This window comes from Perca fluviatilis, chromosome 22, assembly GCF_010015445.1.
Source record: "Perca fluviatilis chromosome 22, GENO_Pfluv_1.0, whole genome shotgun sequence".
NCBI lineage: Eukaryota > Metazoa > Chordata > Actinopteri > Perciformes > Percidae > Perca > Perca fluviatilis.
In genome coordinates, this window is record NC_053133.1 from 4,006,905 (window position 1) to 4,028,012 (window position 21,108).

The window sequence follows — 21,108 nt, forward strand, 5'->3', positions numbered from 1 at the left end:
TAAGTGCAATGATAAGTTAAAGTCCAATAGGTACGAATGTGTGTCCCAGGCCAGGAAATTAACCAATAATGTTCAACAAGCCACTGACACACGTGTCAAATTTGATCCACTCTGCAGATCCGTCTGCTCTACTGATCTCAGGCGAACGGTCAGCCACTCTCTCTCCCTTCTGATGCTGAACAACTGGAACATGAAAACCACAATCATGCGGGTCCCATGAAATATGACTGCTACGTTTTATCGAAAAATAGCGTTGGGCACACTTCATTTGATAAATTTACTGTTTATCAGACCCCAGATGAGACAAGAAGCTAATGTTAGCGGACGCTGCGGTCCCTCTGACGCCCCGCTGTGGGAGACGTTGTATTCCCGTTACTGTTTAAAACGCTTTCTAGGTTAGTGGGGATGTGTGTAAAATGAGCGGTGACGTTAAATCATCCGTTTCAGGTAATGGCACCCTATAGGTACCGTCTATTTGCTGGATTGTTCCGAGGTAACCGTCGGTAGCTAACATTAGCAGATAAGTCCGTTGACAGCAACGGTAGTGTTCATATTTATGCACAATGACGTAAACATGACAAAGCAAACTTGCTAAAAAAGGAACTACACGCTGTTTTCAGGTAACGTTACTGTGTCAAACAGTAAACGCTTGTTTAGCCTGGCTGGACGTGTGGCAGATGAGAGAAGAAACAGACTATCTGGTGACAAAGCAGAAATGCTTCTGTTTGCGAAGAAAAACTTGCCATTTAAAAAATAGAAGTTAGATGTGTGTGAATTTCCCACACCAGGAGTAATTTATATAGTTCTATTTTATGGCGATCGATTATCTATTCAAAAAAATGTCTATGCAAAATGTCAAATGTTCTATTAAAGAAAAGATAGAAAATAAATATTTGTGTGTGCTGTAAAGTGGTTAGAATTTTTTTTATCGGAATCGGCTAAAATCGATATCTGCTGGTCAAACTCAATGAAAAATTTTAATCGGCCTAGAAAATTGTAATCGGTGCATCTCTATTTTTAAAGAACTATACCCAAAAAAAATGTTTTTGTTGCAATTTTTACTGTCTCTCGTAACTTCATTGCCACAACTTTTTTACAAAAGCTCCCACAAAATCAGGCATTTTGGGCCGCAACAATCTCAAAAAAAGGCCGAAATCCTGGAGGGACTGATTTACACACAAGATATGATCAAATCTATAAAGACCTATGAATATTTTAAAGGACCAGAAAGAAATCACCTAACTTATATTCCTACATTTGTTCTTCAACAACCTGGTCTCTCACCAGTGAAGTTCCATCTTATCTTCCTGTTGAACACAGCTTCATTTTCTCCATATTAATGCTGCCTGTGTTTGCAGCCTCATCCACCCTCTGTCCCTGCATGTAGGGACTTGGTTTCCCAGACTTGTGGGTGAATGTTGGCTTGTGGAGCCCTAAATCCTCCCAGTTTGTGTAGGTATCTTCCATAATGTCTCTGCAGCCTGTAACCTTGGCAATACCCACTTTGGGTTGGAAGACTTTGCTACTGTATCCCTCTGGGTGGTATGAGAGACACTCTTCCTCGCCACTTTCATTTTCACCAAATTGGGCCTCGTCATCATCGCTGTTGCCTATGATCACCAGCTCAGCTTGGATGTCTTCTTCGTCCTCGTCCTCAGCGTTCTCGTAGCCCATGAAGATCATGGTGACGGGATCTGATTCCAGCTCCTCTGGCAAGGCGTTGACGAGGTTTGGAGAGGCGATACTCTCTGCACAGAAGGGTGACTGTCTGTTAAAATCACCGGAGCTCTCTATCAAGGCATCAGGATCAACGTCACACTTATGGCTGGCTTGTGAAGGACTGCGGCTATCAACAATCCTGTAGGACGGCTGTATGGGTGCTGGCATTCCTTCAGACCTGGCTTTGACTGAGACAAGAGTTGCCGAGTGTGGACTGCCCGCATCCATCTTGCTGTTGCTAAAACCTTGTGGAGTTTTAGCACCCAAAAGAGGCTGTGAAATCCGATGCCCGTCACCCGTCGATTGTCCTGGAATGTGGCAGTAGGGCAGTTTGGTTTCTTCCCTAGGTCTTTGGACTCTCGACTCTGAGTCTTGTTGGATGAGGCTTGGGCTGGGTGTTTTACTTGGGGTTTTCCATCCCTCCAGGTCTTGGCTGCACTGGCTTTCCTCTCTGAGGATTTGAGCTCTGGGGCTGGGTGTTGGGGTTTGCCTCGGTGTTTTATTTGGTGTCCTGGGTGTCGAAGGTGTGCTGCTCCCTGTGTAGGGTACAGAGTAGACAGGCTGATGGTACTGCACCTCAGTGGGCACGCTCTTATCTGTGGCCTGATGCAGCAGCTCTTCTACCTCTGTGGATGACATCTCTCCAACTGCTCCATTGTGCATTTTGCCTCCGTCTGGGTGCAGTGCATATACCGACTTGCGGCCATCATCATACACCTTTAACCCCCTTTCCTGCATGGTTTCTGGGGTGATGGTTGCTGTAGAGACCACCTGGCTTTTGCCTGTTCTCTTATCATGCTCCACACTAATCTCCATAGCAAATGTAGCTGGAATGGAGAAAAGACTTAAATGAAGGTCTCTGGACAAAGACTAGAAGGTACATTTAGTTCAATGACATTTCTTGATGTTATGTTCTCATTTTCATAAAACGGTAAAAACAAGGCATGCTTGTAAAACTGCCATAATGCTGTTTTACATAAAATACTTGCTTATACATTGCTTTTTAATTTAATTTCAAAGAGAAAAAGGGCTGTATCACAGTGATGATTTGCAGGCTGCAAATAGTGCAAACAGACTCATGTTTTGACACTATGTTTTCTCCATCAGATTCAAATATACAAATGTAGTCAACCCAAGAATAGGTATACATTTGTCATTGGCTCAGAGGCTGAACAGAATTTTAAATCTATAGGACATGTGATACTCTTAACTATACTGGCCTTGCTGGAGAACTTTCCTGTAATTGATGCTACTACTGCAATGCCCATTTGGAGTGGATGCCTGTTTGGAACCGGCCGATTGCTTGGTTTCCCAGTACTTTTCTTTTCACAACTTTATCTAACTATACGAGCAATTCAATCAGGCGCCGCTCGGCTGCGGCTCATCTAGCGATACGGTGTGTCCCCTTTTTTTCCGACTAGCCGACACACATCCAGGTAGTGATGTGGCCCGGGCGGGGGAAGCGGGGAGCCCATCTCAGCCTGCTGGGGAAGGTGCTACAGTGCGCAGCAGCTTGACCGCGGCGCTGTAACATTACAGAGTATGCAGACCAAAAATCCGTGGGTAAGAGTTATTTATTTATTTGATTAGGAGAATCCACATTAATCAACATTTCCGTAAATACGCCAGTGTTAGCCAGATGGCTAGTTTTCAACTGTAGTCCTAGTTACCCAGCATGCATGTCTTTTATGGTGGAAGGAAACCGGAGCACCCGGAGGAACCTCACGCATACACGGGGAGAACATGCCCAAACTCCACACAGAAAGGCCCTGCCCCGACCGGGGTTTTAACTCGGCAGTGCCAACTTGCTGTGAGGCAGCAGTGCTAACCACTGAGCCTTTGTGCTGCCCGCGTGAGGAGGCAGGTTGGGGTGGTGGATGAGTCAAACGACACAGGACTTTCACCCAGGAAACTGAGTTTTGTTGCAGAGCCGTTAGAGATCTATTTAATGTGAGACTAGCACTTCTTGTTCTCATTTTAACCCACTCTTGAATCCATCACCAAATTGATTTGAAATCCCGTTCAACCTCTTGTATGACAAATTCTAGGTTGCCCTACTGACAAAGACACACTGGCGTCGTAACTCTGTTTGCACTATTTAGGGCTGCAACTCAGTCAGTGTGCTCCACTCTTTTTCCCTGTGATGAAAACATTGCTGTCTCTGATGATTGACTTCAACAAAGTTCCAAAATGGCAGGCATGGAGTTAACGTTCAGTTCTCTTCACAGTGGAATCTAATTTGCATCCTGGTGAAATGTAAAATTACAGCTTTTAAAAGCAGGCAGTCTTAACCAGACAGCCGCGCCTAAAGAGCACACAATGTTTTTTCCATCCCATCGTGTACCACTTGTCTCATCATATTTTCAACAGATACCAGGCGTTGTTAGGTAGTTGTTAGGTAAGTGTTTTTTTTTTTTTTTTTTTATGAGGGCCCGGCTGGGGCCAGTAACAATGTAGCATCAATGTAGAGCCCAATAGTTTGTGCGACAAGAGAATCATGGACGGAATCGTGAAATTGAGGATTTAAAGAGCTATGAGACAGATTCCATAGGGGCCATACATTAAATCAGTGCTAAAAGCTAACTGGAGATGTGAAAATATGACTAGGTCTAAGTTTCCAACGAGCCGCCCCACTGTAACTACGTCTTAAAAATACATTCAAAAATGTCCACCCCTGTGGCTTAGACCTGGTGGGGGGAAACCAGGCTTGCAATACACTGGGGGAAATACTGCATACTCCTGACAGTCGATCAATCAGCAAAGCAGAAACAGATTTCAGCATATGCAGTAGTAACACCATGCCTGTCTACCTGTACCTTTCTTTGGTTCTTCACTGGCAGGCTGATGTAAAGGAGGCTTTTTTGTTGGTGTCAGCGGGATGAATGATGGGATACCTGGGAGTGGTGAGGGGGCATGATGGGTCACATCTGAGGAGACAAATCTGACCAGTGAAGTATAAGAACACACTATAAACGCAAAGAGAAGCTGTGTTTGCTAAAAGATCAGTAACACGTTCTAATAACCAACACTAACACATTTTACATTCATAGTTAATTGAACTTTAGTCAGTTTTAGTTAGTTTTAGTAATTTTACTGAAAACAAACGATAAAATGTTATTAAATTAATTGACCTATTATTAGTAATGGTATAACATATGCTATTTTATCATTAGTTTTACTCATATCAAATATTAGTTTATAAATATACACCTTAACACAACAACTCAGCAATCATAACTTTATTTTAAAATGTATTAATCACACATAATTCAAAATGCAGGGGTGAGTTACTTTAGAGGCACAGTTCACTTTAAAAGTATAAACCATTTTTTAAGCAATTGGAAGATTTAAAAAAATATCAGTTGCAACTTTATAAAGGCCACCTACATTTATAGATGCACAATCGTATTTATCGATCTAGGGGTGTATTCTTTCTGACAAGTCAGCCTTCATGGAGCCATTTTTCTCAGTCTTGAGAGAAAGAATCTCGCCAGATTGTTTTCTCCAGATGATTTTAATTGTAATCACAAAATATTGGTTCTGATGTGTTTCAGGATGACAAAATATTCCAATCATTATCTTGGTATAGCAGTCATCAGAAAATCCTGATTTGTTCTTTCAAGATAATAAAGTCCTGGATTTCAGTTGACTCACAAAAAATACATTATTTAAGTAGATAAAATCATGATCTCAAAATAATGGCCTTTTAAAAATGTGCAACCAGTCATTGCTGCCTGTGTCTGAATGATAAAGTATAAGAGCTAAAGGTGAAATAGGTTAGTAGGCTATATCAACGATAAATTAAACATTATGTCTATGTAAATCAATACATTCATTGTTGTAGCTTAATAAAATGTCAAATAATGCCCGATCTACTGTGTGTTAATACAGCCTAGTCAGAGACGTGAAAATGGAAATCTGTTACAGAATCACAACACATCAAAATGCTACTAAAGTGTTTACCTGCCTGGAACTCTGCGTTTAGCTCCTACATGTGAAGACAGAGTAGTGGAGGGTCAAAGTGGTGAGAGAAGCAGGAAGTCAACATCACAGCACTGCTACAGAATAGTGGTGCATCAGCATTTCAGTTATTCCACTTGTGCTGTGTCTCAAATCGCGCATTTCTGTACTCCCACTTGCTATTTTGAGTACACAGTGCGTTCACACTGGCAAAGTGTGGCCACCTGCAGCGCACTACGAGTACACGTTTGCTGCACTCAAAATGGTCAAACCGTTGAGTGTGGATCGCTGGACATTACTCGCACTCAACGGCTGCCGTTTCTGCTACGGAGCGGAAGCTACTGGACCACCAGTGTATTTTAAAACTTGTGAACATGGCGGGCGAGAAAGCTGCACTGGTCATTATTGAAATGGCAAAAGCACAAACTATACAAGTGTAATATAGTATAGACATGTCACTCAATATCCCAATACTGCCGTCACGACAATAGATGGCGGTAATGCTCCGCTTGGCTGCAATTTACCATTAAAGCTTTAGTGCATAACGTTTTTACATTAATGAGCGTCCGTTACATTTAAACCATTGCCAAATGAGCTGCTACAAAGCTAATTAAGACTATCAGCTCCACACACCTCTCTCTGGATTTCTTGGTGTCTTCCGGCGACTTTCGCGCGCAAAAAATCCAGCGAAGAAAATGACCTCTTCTGAAGAGTCCATGTTTTTTTTTATCCTCCATGGCCTCCTTCGTTACAAGGAACTATGGGGGTTCGCGATCACGGAAGGGTTGTATCATGTGGACGCGCCGACAATTTTGTTGTCGTTACTTAGAATTCCTCATGGGGGAGACTATAGCTTTAAACAGAAGAAGAAAAGAGTCCTTTCCAGTCAGCGCATAATGGCCGTGCGAGATTTGAGACAACCCTACCCTGGCGAAATGTACGCACTGCGAGTACATAGTGTACTACATGTAAGTGCACTCACGGAAGCATCCGAATTGAGACGCACTATTTGTCTTCCAGTCTAAGTACAGACAGCAACCAGAAAGCAAATTATGCATATTAGTCCTTGTGCACTGCCCGCCCACCATGTGAGAAATCCATTTACCTGCCACCTTATTCACTCAAAGCAGCCTCTTGTGAGCCAAAGCACACCCACACAGTCCTCAGTGAGAGCTTCTTGTTAGAAAACGAGCACAGATTAGAGGAAGAGCCACAGGCAGCATGCCGTGAGTAGAAAACAATGATGCTTTGGTTTGAATTCAGTTTAGTATATTCACAGAAAGCGCTAGAATATGTTCACCAAGTTGAAAACCCAAATTCTACCTCCTATAACCCACACATGTGATCCAACTTTCTAGAACCTCCGAGAATCACGTTACATACCCATCACATACTCAAAGGTACACACGCGAACAAATGTTTAGACACACAATAACCCTGCACACACATTAACACTGACCGATGTAGAATCATATATTGGAGATTTAAAAAAGAACAAACTTAAATTCCAAAACACTTTGTAATGTAAATACCATTATTTAGCTTTTAGTGGTGATCATGGAGTGGAGGATAAAATGATTGAAGTGTCTCAAAGCAGTTTTGTTGTATCTGGACTGTAGTCTGGACTGGAGGTGTTTTTTTTTCTTCTTCTATTGTCTCTGACTTGTCTTGGACTTGTTGGTATTTGCATTGGGACTTGTCTCGGACTCGTCCACTGGACTCCTCAAATATTGTAGTTGTTCTCAACCGGGTCCAGCACGCTATGCTCTTTTTCTAAAGTTACTTCCTCCTTCAAGACAAGTAATAAGTTCAAGAATGGGAAAATCTAATTTTTTATGACAACTGTGTTGCTTGTTATTTGTTAATTTTTTCATTGGCAGTCCAGAATGTTCTTGCCACACTAGAATAAAAAGTTTAAAAAATTTTTAAGTTGCACGTCAGCTTAATGTGATATTGCTCTACTTAATGAAAATAATATGGCCTAATTTGATCCTACAGTGTTGTTACAGATACACTATCTCTCACATGACATAAATTGTGAACAGGTAAGTAAGTGGTCGTAAAGAGGATTTCTTTTTTTTCTGTCTGTCTTGACTCTCTCTCATTTGGACTCGGTCTTGCAGAGCTGTAGTACTTGAGTCCGAGTCTGGACTCAAAGCCCTTTTCTGTTGTCTCGGACTTGTCTTGGACTCATTGGTATTTGGACTCTGACTTTGGACTCGCAAAAATACTCTAGTTGGTTCTTCAGGACAAGTAATAAGTTCAAGAATGGGAACATTTCCATTTTATATTTTAAGTTAATAATATGGCCTAATTTGATCCTATAGTGTGTTACTCTGCACTTGCTTTTTGATTATTACAAATAAAGCAAAATTATTATCTTAAAATAGAAGATATACTGTACTGTCTTTCACATCACACAAATTATGAACAGGTAAGTAAGTCTTGAAGAGGATTATTTTTTTTCTGTCTCAGTCATGCCGGTCTCTCATTTGGACTCGGTCTTGACTTTGACTTGAATCTCTTTGGACTTGGTCTCGACTAGTCCTGGTCCTGGACTTGTCTTGGACTCGACCAAGGCAGACTTGACTACAGCCCTGTCTCAATAAACCACTGTGCGGTATTTTGGCATCTGTTAAAAACCTTCAAACTCTGTTACTCAAACTGACAATCCTCAATCACCTTTCCCTATCTCTGTACCTGAAGCAACATGGCAGCCACCAAAACGGGTTTATCGGTGTTTTAAGCCCCCGACGTCTCAATTGTTATGGTTAGGGTTATGGTTGGGGTTAGGTGCCTTGAAGTCAACGGTCGCGGCGTTGCCTGGAAGGAGACGTTGGGGGCTTAAAACACCATCGAGGCCAAAACGGCCACTTGCATTTTTTTAGTTGCATTGCTTTAAAAAAAAAAAAAATAATTCAGTCTAATCACCCAGTAACACCTACAGAAAGACAACCATTCACTCTCACATTCACACATCTACAGGCAATTTAGAGCTTCTAGTTCACATAACTGGAACGTGAGAGGACTATTAAAGATGCAGTAGGTAAGTCTTATAAAACTAACTTTCTGTCACTTGCTGAAACTGACCCTATGTGCTACATGAATTATGTAAAATAAAAAAATAAACTCCTCTGGCACCTCCTACAGCCTGTAGTGCCATTGGCAAAATTCCACCGCTCCTGGTTGATTTTCTCCAATCAGGGCCACAGGGGGGGTCTATCTGCCTGTCAATCACTGCTCAGGCACACGCATATATAGCGTTCTCCCCTCCCCCCTCCCTGCGCACGAGCTGCAGAACGGTTTCCCAAAACTCTGTGAATATTGGAGAGGCTTTTCAGAGGTGGCGTGAGCTCCGGGATTTTAAAGATCTGACGAACAATTCAGATGTAGCCACATTTCTTCTCAACAGGTAACATAACCATGAATGATTTATCTTTCACTTGGTTATTAGTAGTCAAAAGTCCACAAAGCTACGTTGGTGAGGATGATAGTAACGTTTGCACAGTGGTCGGTCTGATATGATGCTGAAATTGCTAACGCTAGCCTGCTAGTTAGCATCGTTTTACTGTTGGTGAGTAAAGTTAACGTTGTGTTAGTGTTTAGTTATTGAACATGTTGTCTGACATGCCGGCAGTTCTGTCAAACTCCGTTGTGTGGGAGGGGCTTAGGAGACGTTTGGGCTGCAGCAGAAAGGGGGGAGGGACTGAGAAGTTGTCGATGTTCAAATTTGTTGAACAAGTCCTGGATCTTCAAAATCTTACCTACTGCAGCTTTAATGATTAAAGAGTTCTTCCACAGCTGTTAATTCCTTGTGAAGAAATAACCAATGTAATAGCTGAACGCAGTGATGCGACTATTATCAGCAAGAGGGAACATATTCATCAGAGAAGCACAAGTTAAACAACCTTTAAGTGCACAGTGTTTTCTGCCTCAGTAACTGTTCACAATCAATTAAGTGAATTTTATCCATCAAATGAAGCATAGCTTAAGTTCTGGCAGGTCACGGAGTCAAGCTCGGCTATTAGCTCATAGCTGACAGTTCCTAAGCCTTGTCTGACTTAATCAATGTCGTGTCTCTGTCATCGATGCTGCTCTGTTCTGTACCCTATGGGGATCCTGCACTGCTGCTCTCCCCGCCTCATGCTTTCCACGTATACACATGGAAGTGCGGGGAGGCCCCTGAACAGAGCCATACCGCCAAATACAAATTGCAGATGAATGAATCTATTTTGACAAAGTGGTCCTGACTGAATTGGTTTGGAGCCAATAAACTAGGCTACAGTAGACTGGAAACCAGACTAATCTGCCAGCTTCATTTGCTCTTGCAGACACAACACCCCCCTCTCTATATATGGGTGTGCACTCTACCAGGTGAGCTACCCAGGCGCCCTTGTAGGTCTATTTAATTGCGTCCATTAGTCTGACTATGCCAGGCTAAGGTTACAGCGTACTTTGGTCAGAAGTTGGCGCTATAGGCTCGGAATGGCTATAATCTAGTGATGGCCAAGTGAAGCTTCGAGAACCATTTCCTTTCATTTCTGAACCCACTAGATGGTACTTTCTCTGTTCAACAAAGGGTTGCAAGCTAAATTGCCATTCCTTGAAGCTTTTTCTTTAAACCAAGAACGCCATCTAGTGGGCTCAGAAAATAAATAAAATGGTTCATATGAACATCACTACTATAATATGCCAGTCTACAGAGTAGAAGAAGAGGTTACCTACTGGAAACAAAGGTTTCATTGGCAATTTTACCACATCTACGAGAGAAAAATGAAAGTAGGTCTTCAGGAATTTGGTTCAATTGGGCAAGTTTGAATTGTTCTTTCATGCCAGCTACTATTGTATAGTCACACTGCCCGGAGATGACGACACATTATGCAAATATCCTGGAAGAAGCCGACAGCGTAAACCGCTGATCATGTTCTCTACAACAACTTATTCGAAAAAGGCATTTTCATATAAACACACACCTCCTTTTTATCAGGACAACACCACAAAACTGTAGGAGGGCTTGGAGAGGAACATAGATACTAGCTTAATAAACACCTGATTGTTCTGTAAAGTACTGGTAGAGACAATAAAATCTGCAAGTCTGGCAGCAAGACGCTCCGCTTCTGAGACGCTCCCGGTGCGGTATGGCGCGTGGCGGAGAAACATACAGACTCGTGTATTCTCACATCAGCAATCAGCAAATTTGTTTAAAACTAAAGGATTATTAGATCTCATCATGACTCATTGCCTCGAGATGAGAAGTTGCACATTTCAGCAGAAGTAATCAGCAAGCAGCACAGCAGCAGTGTAAGTGAAGAGTAAAGCGAGCGCAGTATTAAAAGGCAGCCAGTTTACGGGAGCCTTACCTTGATAATGTCCTCGGCCGTCCTCTCCACCTCTTTTAATCGTTTCAGAACGACTTCTTCATTGGCAGAAATGTTGAGCTCCTGGGTTTCCAAGGCCTCAATCTCCTTCTCTATTCTGTACAAGAGAGTAATGGACTGTGTTGATTACTGAAACAAGCACTTAGCTGGATAACATTTTCAGCAGTTCTTAAGTTCAGCATCATGGGTAGTATTGCTGTGTTTGCTTGTAACCTATTTCCAGTTTAAAACATGGCTTTGTACGAATAAAACAAGGTTCTGCTGTGAAGTGAAGAGTTGCTTTTCAGCTTAGGTAATGTGTAACCCTGTTGGCATTTACACATCTTCGATTTGGTTTCTTCCATTTTTAATAGCCTATGTTTAGGAATTTCTTTCCTCTGTTTTACACCTGTAACAACAAAAACACTTTGCTCGCGTGCACCGAAATCATGGCGGACGTTCATCTTCCATGACCGCAGAAACTGGCATATTAGGAAGGTTTTGTCTCTAAAGTTTATAACAATTGAATTTCTAGCGGAAAATGGATACTACAGTTGCGCTTTCTGTCTTCAGTGAAAGCATACAACCAGCGTCAGTTAGTACAATAGTACCTATTTTTTTTATACAGTATGGTTACCTAGCAACCCCCCGAAGACACCAAGTGGTAAACAGTTGTTCCACATCCTGTAAGAACTGCTAGGTGGGTGTTTAGAACGCTGAGTCTGGGAGTTGAAAGTTTGGTTCCCTGGCTAGGTGATTTAGTTTTTTTTCATTTTGGATTGGATAATTTGCATGCAATTGCGCAAGTCAGGGCCCGCGAACGCAAATTTGTTTTTGCAGGCTGGTAGGGGAATGAATATGCCTGCTCTGGTTGGGTTGGTTAGGTTTAGGCAAGAGAAGTGGAATTGGTTATGGTTAGGGTAAGAATGTCAGGGCGATAATATTCCAAAAAGGTGTAATACATGAGTAGTATGGATAACTGTGTGTAACTATATGCCAAGGTACTGTAAATTCACAGGGGTGATATTTGTACCAGATAGGGTATTAATAGAACACATTACTGTGTGCACCGGCGGGGTACGAATAGCATTCATTTCTAATTGCACCAGGGTACGAATAGCATACACTGCTAATTGTACCAGGGGTGCAAATAGCCTCACCCATAAAAGAATCTTACTGCGTTATTATGGACAACACAATAACAAACTGAATTGTAATTGTCATTTGCCAAATGAATGTAAGTGTAAATAGATTTTTTTTTTTCTTTTTACTTTATCTATTACTTTAACTTCTAAAAATAAATAAGTTAAAAACCTCTGCCCTTGTAATAAGAGAAAAAGTACAGCTTGTGTGAAGCATTCTATTTTCTATTAGTTGAAATTAGTTGAAATGTATTTGCTTATGATTGAATTTTTACTTTTGTCCATTTCTATGGTGAGATTTCAGAGACCTCACAAGAGTTTAACAGGGCAAAACAACTCCTGGAGCAACAGAAACGGACTCAAATGAGTTGCTCCAAAGTCTGAGTAATTGCTTCTGCAGCAACTGATTTTCTCCACTGGGATCACTGAAGTTTCCCTCAGGCTTTACATGCACCATTGCACCCGCACCAAAATATAAATGCCTTCACCCACATGACCGGTTAGCTGTGCCAGCTCTCTGCCGGGTTGTGTGTGGGATGTTCTGTGGGATTTACTGCAGTTCTCAGGTTACCTGAGGATGTTGCTCTGCAGGTGATCACTCTGCTGCTGTTCGTCCTGAGCCTGAAGCCTCATGGCCTCCTGTTCCTCCTCCGACTGCTTACTCAGACCATCCATCAGCCACTGCTCCCTCAGGGCTTTCTTCTGTCAATCAAACACACCAGCACACAGGCACCGCAGTATTTAGAGTTATATTCTTTTTTTTTCATAAAGGAGTTTATGACATAGTGACAACTGCTGTCTTCCAGACCTTGTCATTCCCCACTAGGGCTGCATGATATGAGGAAAATAACTAATTGTGATTATTTTTGACTGATATTGCGATTGCAATAATATTCACGATATGATTCATATATATAGAGGGAGTGATCATTTTTGTGTCATTGTTCTCATTTTCATTGAAAATAAATACAAAAAAAAAATATATATATATATATATATATATATAAAAAATATAAAATAAAAATAACACTGTCCGCACCGCTGAACGCAAGAAGCTTGAAACACCTTTTTTACAGCTCTGATCATTTTATATATTTACTTTCACACAGACACACACATATTCCACAGATCTCCACAGCATGGAGTATGGTCTGGCTACACCTCCTATGTATTCTAGGATAGGGGAAAAAAACACTGGCTTTTTAGTATTTCTTTAAACCAATCACAACTGTCCTAGGTGGTGTAAAGCCATGTCAGCAGAGATGGCATGAGCGGAGGTACATCCAGCGTGTGAGGGACGCATGCTTTATCCTAATGTACATTCGTTAAGCTAGACTACTTCCTAAAGACCCGTTCACATTGTACGCGCAAATGGCAGCGCTGCGCTATGAAACCCATTATTGTCAATGGCTTGCGCGCGCAAGAACTGGTCTGCCGCTGCGCTGAGCAAAGCGCAGCGCAAGCGGCATCTTGCGGCTGGCTGCTCTTGCGCGTGCCGCGGTCAAAGTTCAACATGGTTCAACTTTGACGGCGGCACGCGCGCGCGCAAAGCGGCGTTGTCTTGTGAAGTGCATTCAGGTGTCTGAAAAAACAGAAAAAAGTAAACACCGAATAACCGTGGATCCACAAACGGAACATGGACGAGAGGTCGATTTGGGCCGTCAGCGATCTCCCAGAGCTGTACACACAGTTCGAGGTCATAGAGACCTCGGGCCAAAACTATGCTGTGGTGCATATTTCCACAATAATAGGCATGCCAGATGTGTAGCTTATTGTAGCCTCCTAATTTAAATCATTCAGGTTTGTTTTAGCTATGTGAAATCAACATGGACATGTCTTCACTAAAAACAGTGAGTGCATTTCTTAAAACAATTGGTGTAAACGGCACCGCATAGTGACTGACCTGCAAAAGCGTGTATTTAGATTGAAATCTTTTATGTGTCCAAAGCAAGTATTTATACCCATGACCCAATCAAACTGACAAGTCCTTACGCCATCGTTTATACCAATATAGTGAAACTGCTTTGTGTTGTTGTCCATATTTAACAGTTCACTCTGTAAGAATAGTGTAATGAACAATGCACATGAAAGGGAGCACTATTCCCTATGGGACACATTATTGTCATCTCTGATCTGAGAAATGTGCCAAAGCAACTGAGAAGAAGTGTACTGTTTTGAGCTGCGAAAACCAAATACCAAGTTGATATACAGCTCCATACAGGTATTTGTAGGATATATTTGTATTTGTATGTTTATATGAAGTAAAATATGTTTGGACTGATTGACACAAGTCATGTTCGTTTTCATTGTAGTTCACATATAGGTATTTAGGTATATGGCCGTTACACAGAATAACTACCCATTTCCAAGTGTGTAAGCTCCAGTTTTGGAGGAATTAATTGCACATATGCATTAAACAGTGTTTTCCAGAGTATGAATGAATGATGATGAATGTATGAATTCAGGCTCATGGCTTAGCTTTATTATACCCAACTGCAATAACTGCAGACATCTCGTATGTAAACATGCAATGACACACAGTGTTGACATGCAACATTTTATTTAGAAATGAAAACCCATTCATAACCCATCCGCGAAATCGTAGGCCCGACTCTCGTCAGCAGACTGTCTGCTCCCTGTTAAGCCAAAACTACCCCTGGAACCGGTCACAGTGAAAGCGGAGCTCATGCAGTCGGAATTCCCCCAAGTGCTCTCTGGACATGAGGGTCTGGTGCCCCCACACCTTTCTTGCTGCTGCTGCTGCGGGTGCCTTCCTCTGTCTTCTCCAGGGCAAGTGCCAAGGCTTTCTTTTGGTTCAAAGACACAAATCTCTACTGTGTATCCTACATAATGTTGCGTACTGCTCGTCTGATGTAAACACCGGACGCAGACGTGACGTGATATTGGCGCATGTATGACGTAAATTTGTGCTGCGCCCGGCGGCAAGCACAACAAATATATTTGGGAATAGGACAACCTAGCGGCGAGCGCAGCGCATGCCGCGTACAATGTGAACGGGCCCTGAGGGACTCCAGACAGAAAGTTTCTGACTATCTTTTCCAGTATAAGTTGTCCCCCACCAGGCGTAAGCCACTGGGAATTATTTTTTGATGTATTTTTTAAGACATTTTTTAAACTACAGTTGCAGCGAGTGGCTCGGTTGGAAAGTTGGACATAGTCATGCTGTATTTTCAAATCTCCAGTTAGCATTTAGCACTGACTTAATTATAGCTTTTAAAATTCTCAATTTCGTGATTCTGTCCATGATTCTTTTATCACAGAAACTATTGGGCTCTACATTAATACTGCCATCAGTCTGTGACTCCAGGCCCTATAGTTAAAAAAAGAAAAGACACTTGCCACCGTGCTAAACAACTTTTCTTGGGGAAACTCTGCAGTGTATTAACAAAAGGCCCCACCACACGTTCAGTGTCTGCAACGAGGACGTACTCAGTTTGTCAGTAACGGGCCGGCTACAATGAACGTGCAACGTATGCGGGGCGGACGTTCCAACACTACGCTTCCAGTATAATCAATGAAACTGGCGACGTTGGGCGGAGAGCAGCGTTTAGTGATGCGTATGCTCCGCGGAGATCGCTCTACAAGTGTGAAAACAGGACAGTCTTCTATTTACATTTTTTATGTAAGGTGTTTCTGTGTCCCTTTTACACAGAAATGGATCATAAAGTGTCATTATTTCTTTTAAATTAAACTACCGATAGACAGGAAACGACTTAATGACTCAGTGAGCGTGTTGTCAGTTTCATTTTGAGAGTTTCTATTTTTAGTTCTTGTTTCCCTCCCCTGCATCCTCTGATAACAGCTGACAGTAAATAGACATTTTCACAGCTCTCTGCCGGCTCCAAAACACTGAAGAAACAACAATCCCAGAGGGAAAGCTCTCCGTCTCGCCTGTGACTCCCACAATCCTGTGCCATATGTGTGCTGCAGGTGTAGCCGGTTAAAAGACTTGAATAGTTCTTTCACATAACCTAAGACAGCAATTTTATTAGAGCTAATATATTGGACAGGTTATTGATACTGTAGTATATTGTAAGGAGACAACATTGGGTAACACTTTACTTGAAGGTATCGACACAATCGTGACATGACACTGTCATGAACGTGTCATAAACGTTATAAACAAGTCCTAAACATTTTTGATTTCTGTCATTAAGTCATTCGGTTTTTGTCATGACAAGTTGACATTGTTTAGGTTGTCTTGATTATGCAAACTTGACATTAATCAAAGTGACGTTACCAGAAGTTGTCTTGGTCATGACAAGTTGACATTAAATTAGTTTGGGATGTCTTTGTAATGACAACTTGACATTAACCAGGATGATATTACCAGAGGATGTCTTTGTAATGACAACTTGACATTAACCAGGATGATATTACCAGAGGATGTCTTTGTAATGACAACTTGACATTAACCAGGATGATATTACCAGAGGATGTCTTTGTCATGACAACATAACCTAATGTCATCCTGTTTAATGTCAAGTTGTCTTAATAAAGGACACTCCAAAGAAATTTAATGTCAAGTTGTCATGACAAATACATCTTCTGGTAATGTCATCCTGGTTAATGTCAAGTTGTCATTACAAAGACATCCAAAACATATCTAATGTCAACTTGTCACGACCTAGACAACTTCTGGTAATGACACTTTGATTAATGTCAAGTTGTCATAATCAAGACAACCCAAACAATGTCAACTTGTCATGACAAAAACCGAATGACACTTAATGAAAGAAGTCATAAACATTCATGACTTGTTTATAAGGTTTATGACATGTTCATGACCGTGTCATATTATAGTTATGACAGTGTCGTGTCACGATTATGTCGATACCTTCAAGTGAAGTGTTACCCAACATTGTTCTTGTAGGAACTGATGCTTATTGCAGCACCTGCGCTAGCAGGGCACTGTTGTTTTGAAGGAACCGTCGCCTCTCCATGTCGTCACACACACCTAAACCACTCCCGTAGCGCCAGAAGCTCATCACAGGACACTGATGGTGGTTCGGACCAATCACCGCCCTGCTAGAAGCGAGAAACCCATTACTGAAACAAGATGGATTTTTCGTGCAATCTCATAAACCAGTGATTCCAGCGTGATCTCGTGATATCGCAAGAATCCAGACTGCCGTGCAAGGTAACAGAAGAGGTTGCCTTCCAGTAATAAAGGTGTAGAATAGGAACAATATTACAAAGTTATATAATGCTGATGCAGAGAGACTCCAGTTAATACTTGTGAAATGAAGGCCTGGCCTTGCTTCAGGCTGAGTTTGTACAGAAATGACCCAGAGATCGTTGCGGTGTTATTAGCTAACACTAGCTAGTGAATAAAATCACAATAACTTCATTCCAGAGTTCCTCCTGGGAGGTTTTACAGTCTCCGTTCAGTGTCTGCTGGAGACATATTTCTATAATAAGATTTTTAGAACCACATTTCACACATTTGGTGCAGTACTATTTCTCCTGGATATTAAGTTTTCTTGTTGTCACAGTAAAAAGTACCTTTATGTACTGGAGTTTTAGTTTCTCCTCTTCGATCTGTCTCCTTTTCTTGGCGATGTTCTCCTGGATTCTTCTTTTGTCCTGTGGGGGCAAATCAAACACGTTTTGCATCGTGTGTACATTTTACAGCATGGAAACTATTCCATCTGTTGTCCTTTGGCGCTGACACTTCAACCATGAGCTGACAGCTGGACAGCCATGAATAGCTAAAAAGCAACACAACCTTTATGTCCTGACCCTACCTGTGTGTGTGTGTGTGTGTGTGTGTGTGTGTGTGTGTGTGTGTGTGTGTGTGTGTGTGTGTGTGTGTGTGTGTGTGTGTGTGTGTGTGTGTGTGTGTGTGTGTGTGTGTCCACCTGTTCTCTACAACCACTAAAACTTTCCCTGCTGATAAGCACCTCTATAAAAGCACAAAATATAATTCATCTTATATAAAGTTAGATTGACAGCTGGACATTTACAGTCATTGAATAATGGCCACATATTTGTCCTGATTGGATGATCACAGACAAACACACACTGCTCAATGGCTTTAACTCAGCATCAAAACACAAGCCCTGTGTTCCTTGATGTCACACTGAGGGGGGGGTCACTGTGGGCTAAAATTAGCCTCTGTGTCTAGGATCAGAGTGGCACTAAGCCCCAGTGAAAGGGGATCTCCCAGATGACGTCTGCTGGTATTTATAGCCCTGTCTCTGTCTGCATCGGACTGTCAAACTCCTAGAGCCACACAGGTGTGTGTGTGTGTACTAATAAATTAGATGTATAATTATTTTTAGGGCTGGGCGATATGGAGAAAATCAGATATCACCATATTCTTGACCAAATACATCAATGTCGATACTGCGATGAAATTGTAGGGTTGACAATTGTTGCTTTGCCAAAAATATTTTTTTACAATGGGATTTTAGATACATAATCATCAATAATGTGGTAAACAGCTTCAAGTGAAATTATAGAGAAAAAATAATTTGTGTATCAGCTATATACTGACTATGTTTACATGCTTGCACAAAAATAGTGTGATGTTAAAACAAATCTGCAATTCTTCAAATGATATTCCCACAAAAAATTCCACAACAGATTTCCTGAGAAAATGGAGTTAATACTGTATGTGCTTGTTATCTTTTTAGGCAACGTAATTGTATATTACGATATCTCGATATATGAATTAATCACGATATGATTCCATTGAAAGAAGATAAACTATCATATTGAATTATTACCAAGCCCTAATTATTTTATATATAATTTGTAAAATATACGCTTCAAGCCAGTTTGTTTGTTAAATATCACGGTCCAATCAGCCGCAGCGTCATATGGTGCTGTTTACATTGTTGTATTTCTCTCTCTAACGTAGTCCCGTTGATGGAGATGGGGTCATATCCTTCACTTTGTCACTTCATTTAGTTCACAATCAAAAAAATATATAACTATATGCTTGTTGCTATATTGTTGTAGCGGCCCCCGAAGGACTGTAAGCTAATGGGGAAATGGATTTGGACTGTGGGCGCAGCAGCTGCAGGACACCGGCAGGCAGTGAATGGATCGGGCCTGGGGCCTGTCTGGGTCTCCGGGCTGGACCCTCCGCGAGGCTACGGTAGCTTCCGGCTGCCCGGCCCGACTTGCTGCTGCACTCCGCACCCGGGACCGGTTCCCGGTATAGACAATGAACTGCTGATGGAGGATGTTTTCAAGTGAGTCAAAGGTATAATGTTACAGTGCCTTGCGAAAGTATTCGGCCCCCTTGAACTTTTCGACCTTTTGCCACATTTCAGGCCTCAAACATAAAGATATAAAACTGTAATTTTTTGTGAAGAATCAACAACAAGTGGGACACAATCATGAAGTGGAACGAAATTTATTGGATATTTCAAACCTTTTAAACAAATAAAAAACTGAAATATTGGGCGTGCAAAATTATTCAGCCCCCTTAAGTTAATACTTTGTAGCGCCACCTTTTGCTGCGATTACAGCTGTAAGTCGCTTGGGGTATGTCTTTATCAGTTTTGCACATCGAGAGACTGACATTTTTGCCCATTCCTCCTTGCAAAACAGCTCGAGCTCAGTGAGGTTGGATGGAGAGCGTTTGTGAACAGCAGTTTTCAGTTCTTTCCACATATTCTCGATTGGATTCAGGTCTGGACTTTGACTTGGCCATTCTAACACCTGGATATGTTTATTTGTGAACCATTCCATTGTAGATTTTGCTTTATGTTTTGGATCATTGTCTTGTTGGAAGACTAATCTCCGTCCCAGTCTCAGGTCTTTTGCAGACTCCATCAGGTTTTCTTCCAGAATGGTCCTGTATTTGGCTCCATCCATCTTCCCATCAATTTTAACCATCTTCCCTGTCCCTGCTGAAGAAAAGCAGGCCCAAACCATGATGCTGCCACCACCATGTTTGACAGTGCGGATGGTGTGTTCAGGGTGATGAGCTGTGTTGCTTTTACGCCAAACATAACGTTTTGCATTGTTGCCAAAAAGTTCGATTTTGGTTTCATCTGACCACAGCACCTTCTTCCACATGTTTGGTGTGTCTCCCAGGTGGCTTTTGGCAAACTTTAAACGACACTTTTTATGGATATCTTTAAGAAATGGCTTTCTTCTTGCCACTCTTCCATAAAAGGCCAGATTTGTGCAGTATACCACTGATTGTTGTCCTATGGACAGAGTCTCCCACCTCAGCTGTAGATCTCTGCAGTTCATCCAGAGTGATCATGGGCCTCTTGGCTGCATCTCTGATCAGTCTTCTCATTGTATGAGCTGAAAGTTTAGAGGGACGGCCGGGTCTTCGTAGATTTGTAGTGGTCTGATACTCCTTCCATTTCAATATTATCGCTTGCACAGTGCTCCTTGGGATGTTTAAAGCTTGGGAAATCTTTTTGTATCCAAATCCGGCTTTAAACTTCTCCACAACAGTATCTCGGACCTGCCTGGTGTGTTCCTTGTTCTTCATGATGCTCTCTGCGCTTTACACGGACCTCTGAGACTATCACAGAGCAGGTGCATTTATACGGAGACTTGATTACACACAGCTGGATTCTATTTATCATCATTAGTCATTTAGGTCAACATTGGATCATTCAGAGATCCTCACTGAACTTCTGGAGAGAGTTTGCTGCACTGAAAGTAAAGGGGCTGAATAATTTTGCACGCCCACTTTTTCAGTTTTTTATTTGTTAAAAAAGTTTGAAATAGCCAATGAATTTCGTTCCACTTCATAATTGGGACCCACTTGTTGTTGATTCTTCACAAAAAATTACAGTTTTATATCTTTATGTTTGAGGCCTGAAATGTGGCAAAAGGTCGAAACGTTCAAGGGGGCCGAATACTTTCGCAAGGCACTGTATGTAATGACTAGGGCTGCACGATTAATCGCAATTTTATCGAAATCGCAATAT

The 21,108-nt window shown here is 41.8% G+C and overlaps 1 protein-coding gene across 1 annotated transcript in view; it reads right to left on the reverse strand.

Annotated features, from left to right (window-relative positions):
* Window positions 1-994: 994 nt before the first annotated feature.
* The window catches only part of LOC120552072 (palmdelphin-like), a 42,768-nt gene continuing 22,654 nt past the window's right edge, over window positions 995-21,108 (reverse strand). The window contains exons 3-8 of the mRNA XM_039789737.1: window positions 17,705-17,785; window positions 12,750-12,880; window positions 11,040-11,154; window positions 5,683-5,707; window positions 4,536-4,646; window positions 995-2,546 (exon numbers count right to left, since the gene is read on the reverse strand). Of these exons, the coding sequence (XP_039645671.1) occupies window positions 1,300-2,546; window positions 4,536-4,646; window positions 5,683-5,707; window positions 11,040-11,154; window positions 12,750-12,880; window positions 17,705-17,785 (1,710 nt within the window). The 3' untranslated portion in view covers window positions 995-1,299. The remainder of the gene's footprint in view (window positions 2,547-4,535; window positions 4,647-5,682; window positions 5,708-11,039; window positions 11,155-12,749; window positions 12,881-17,704; window positions 17,786-21,108) is intronic.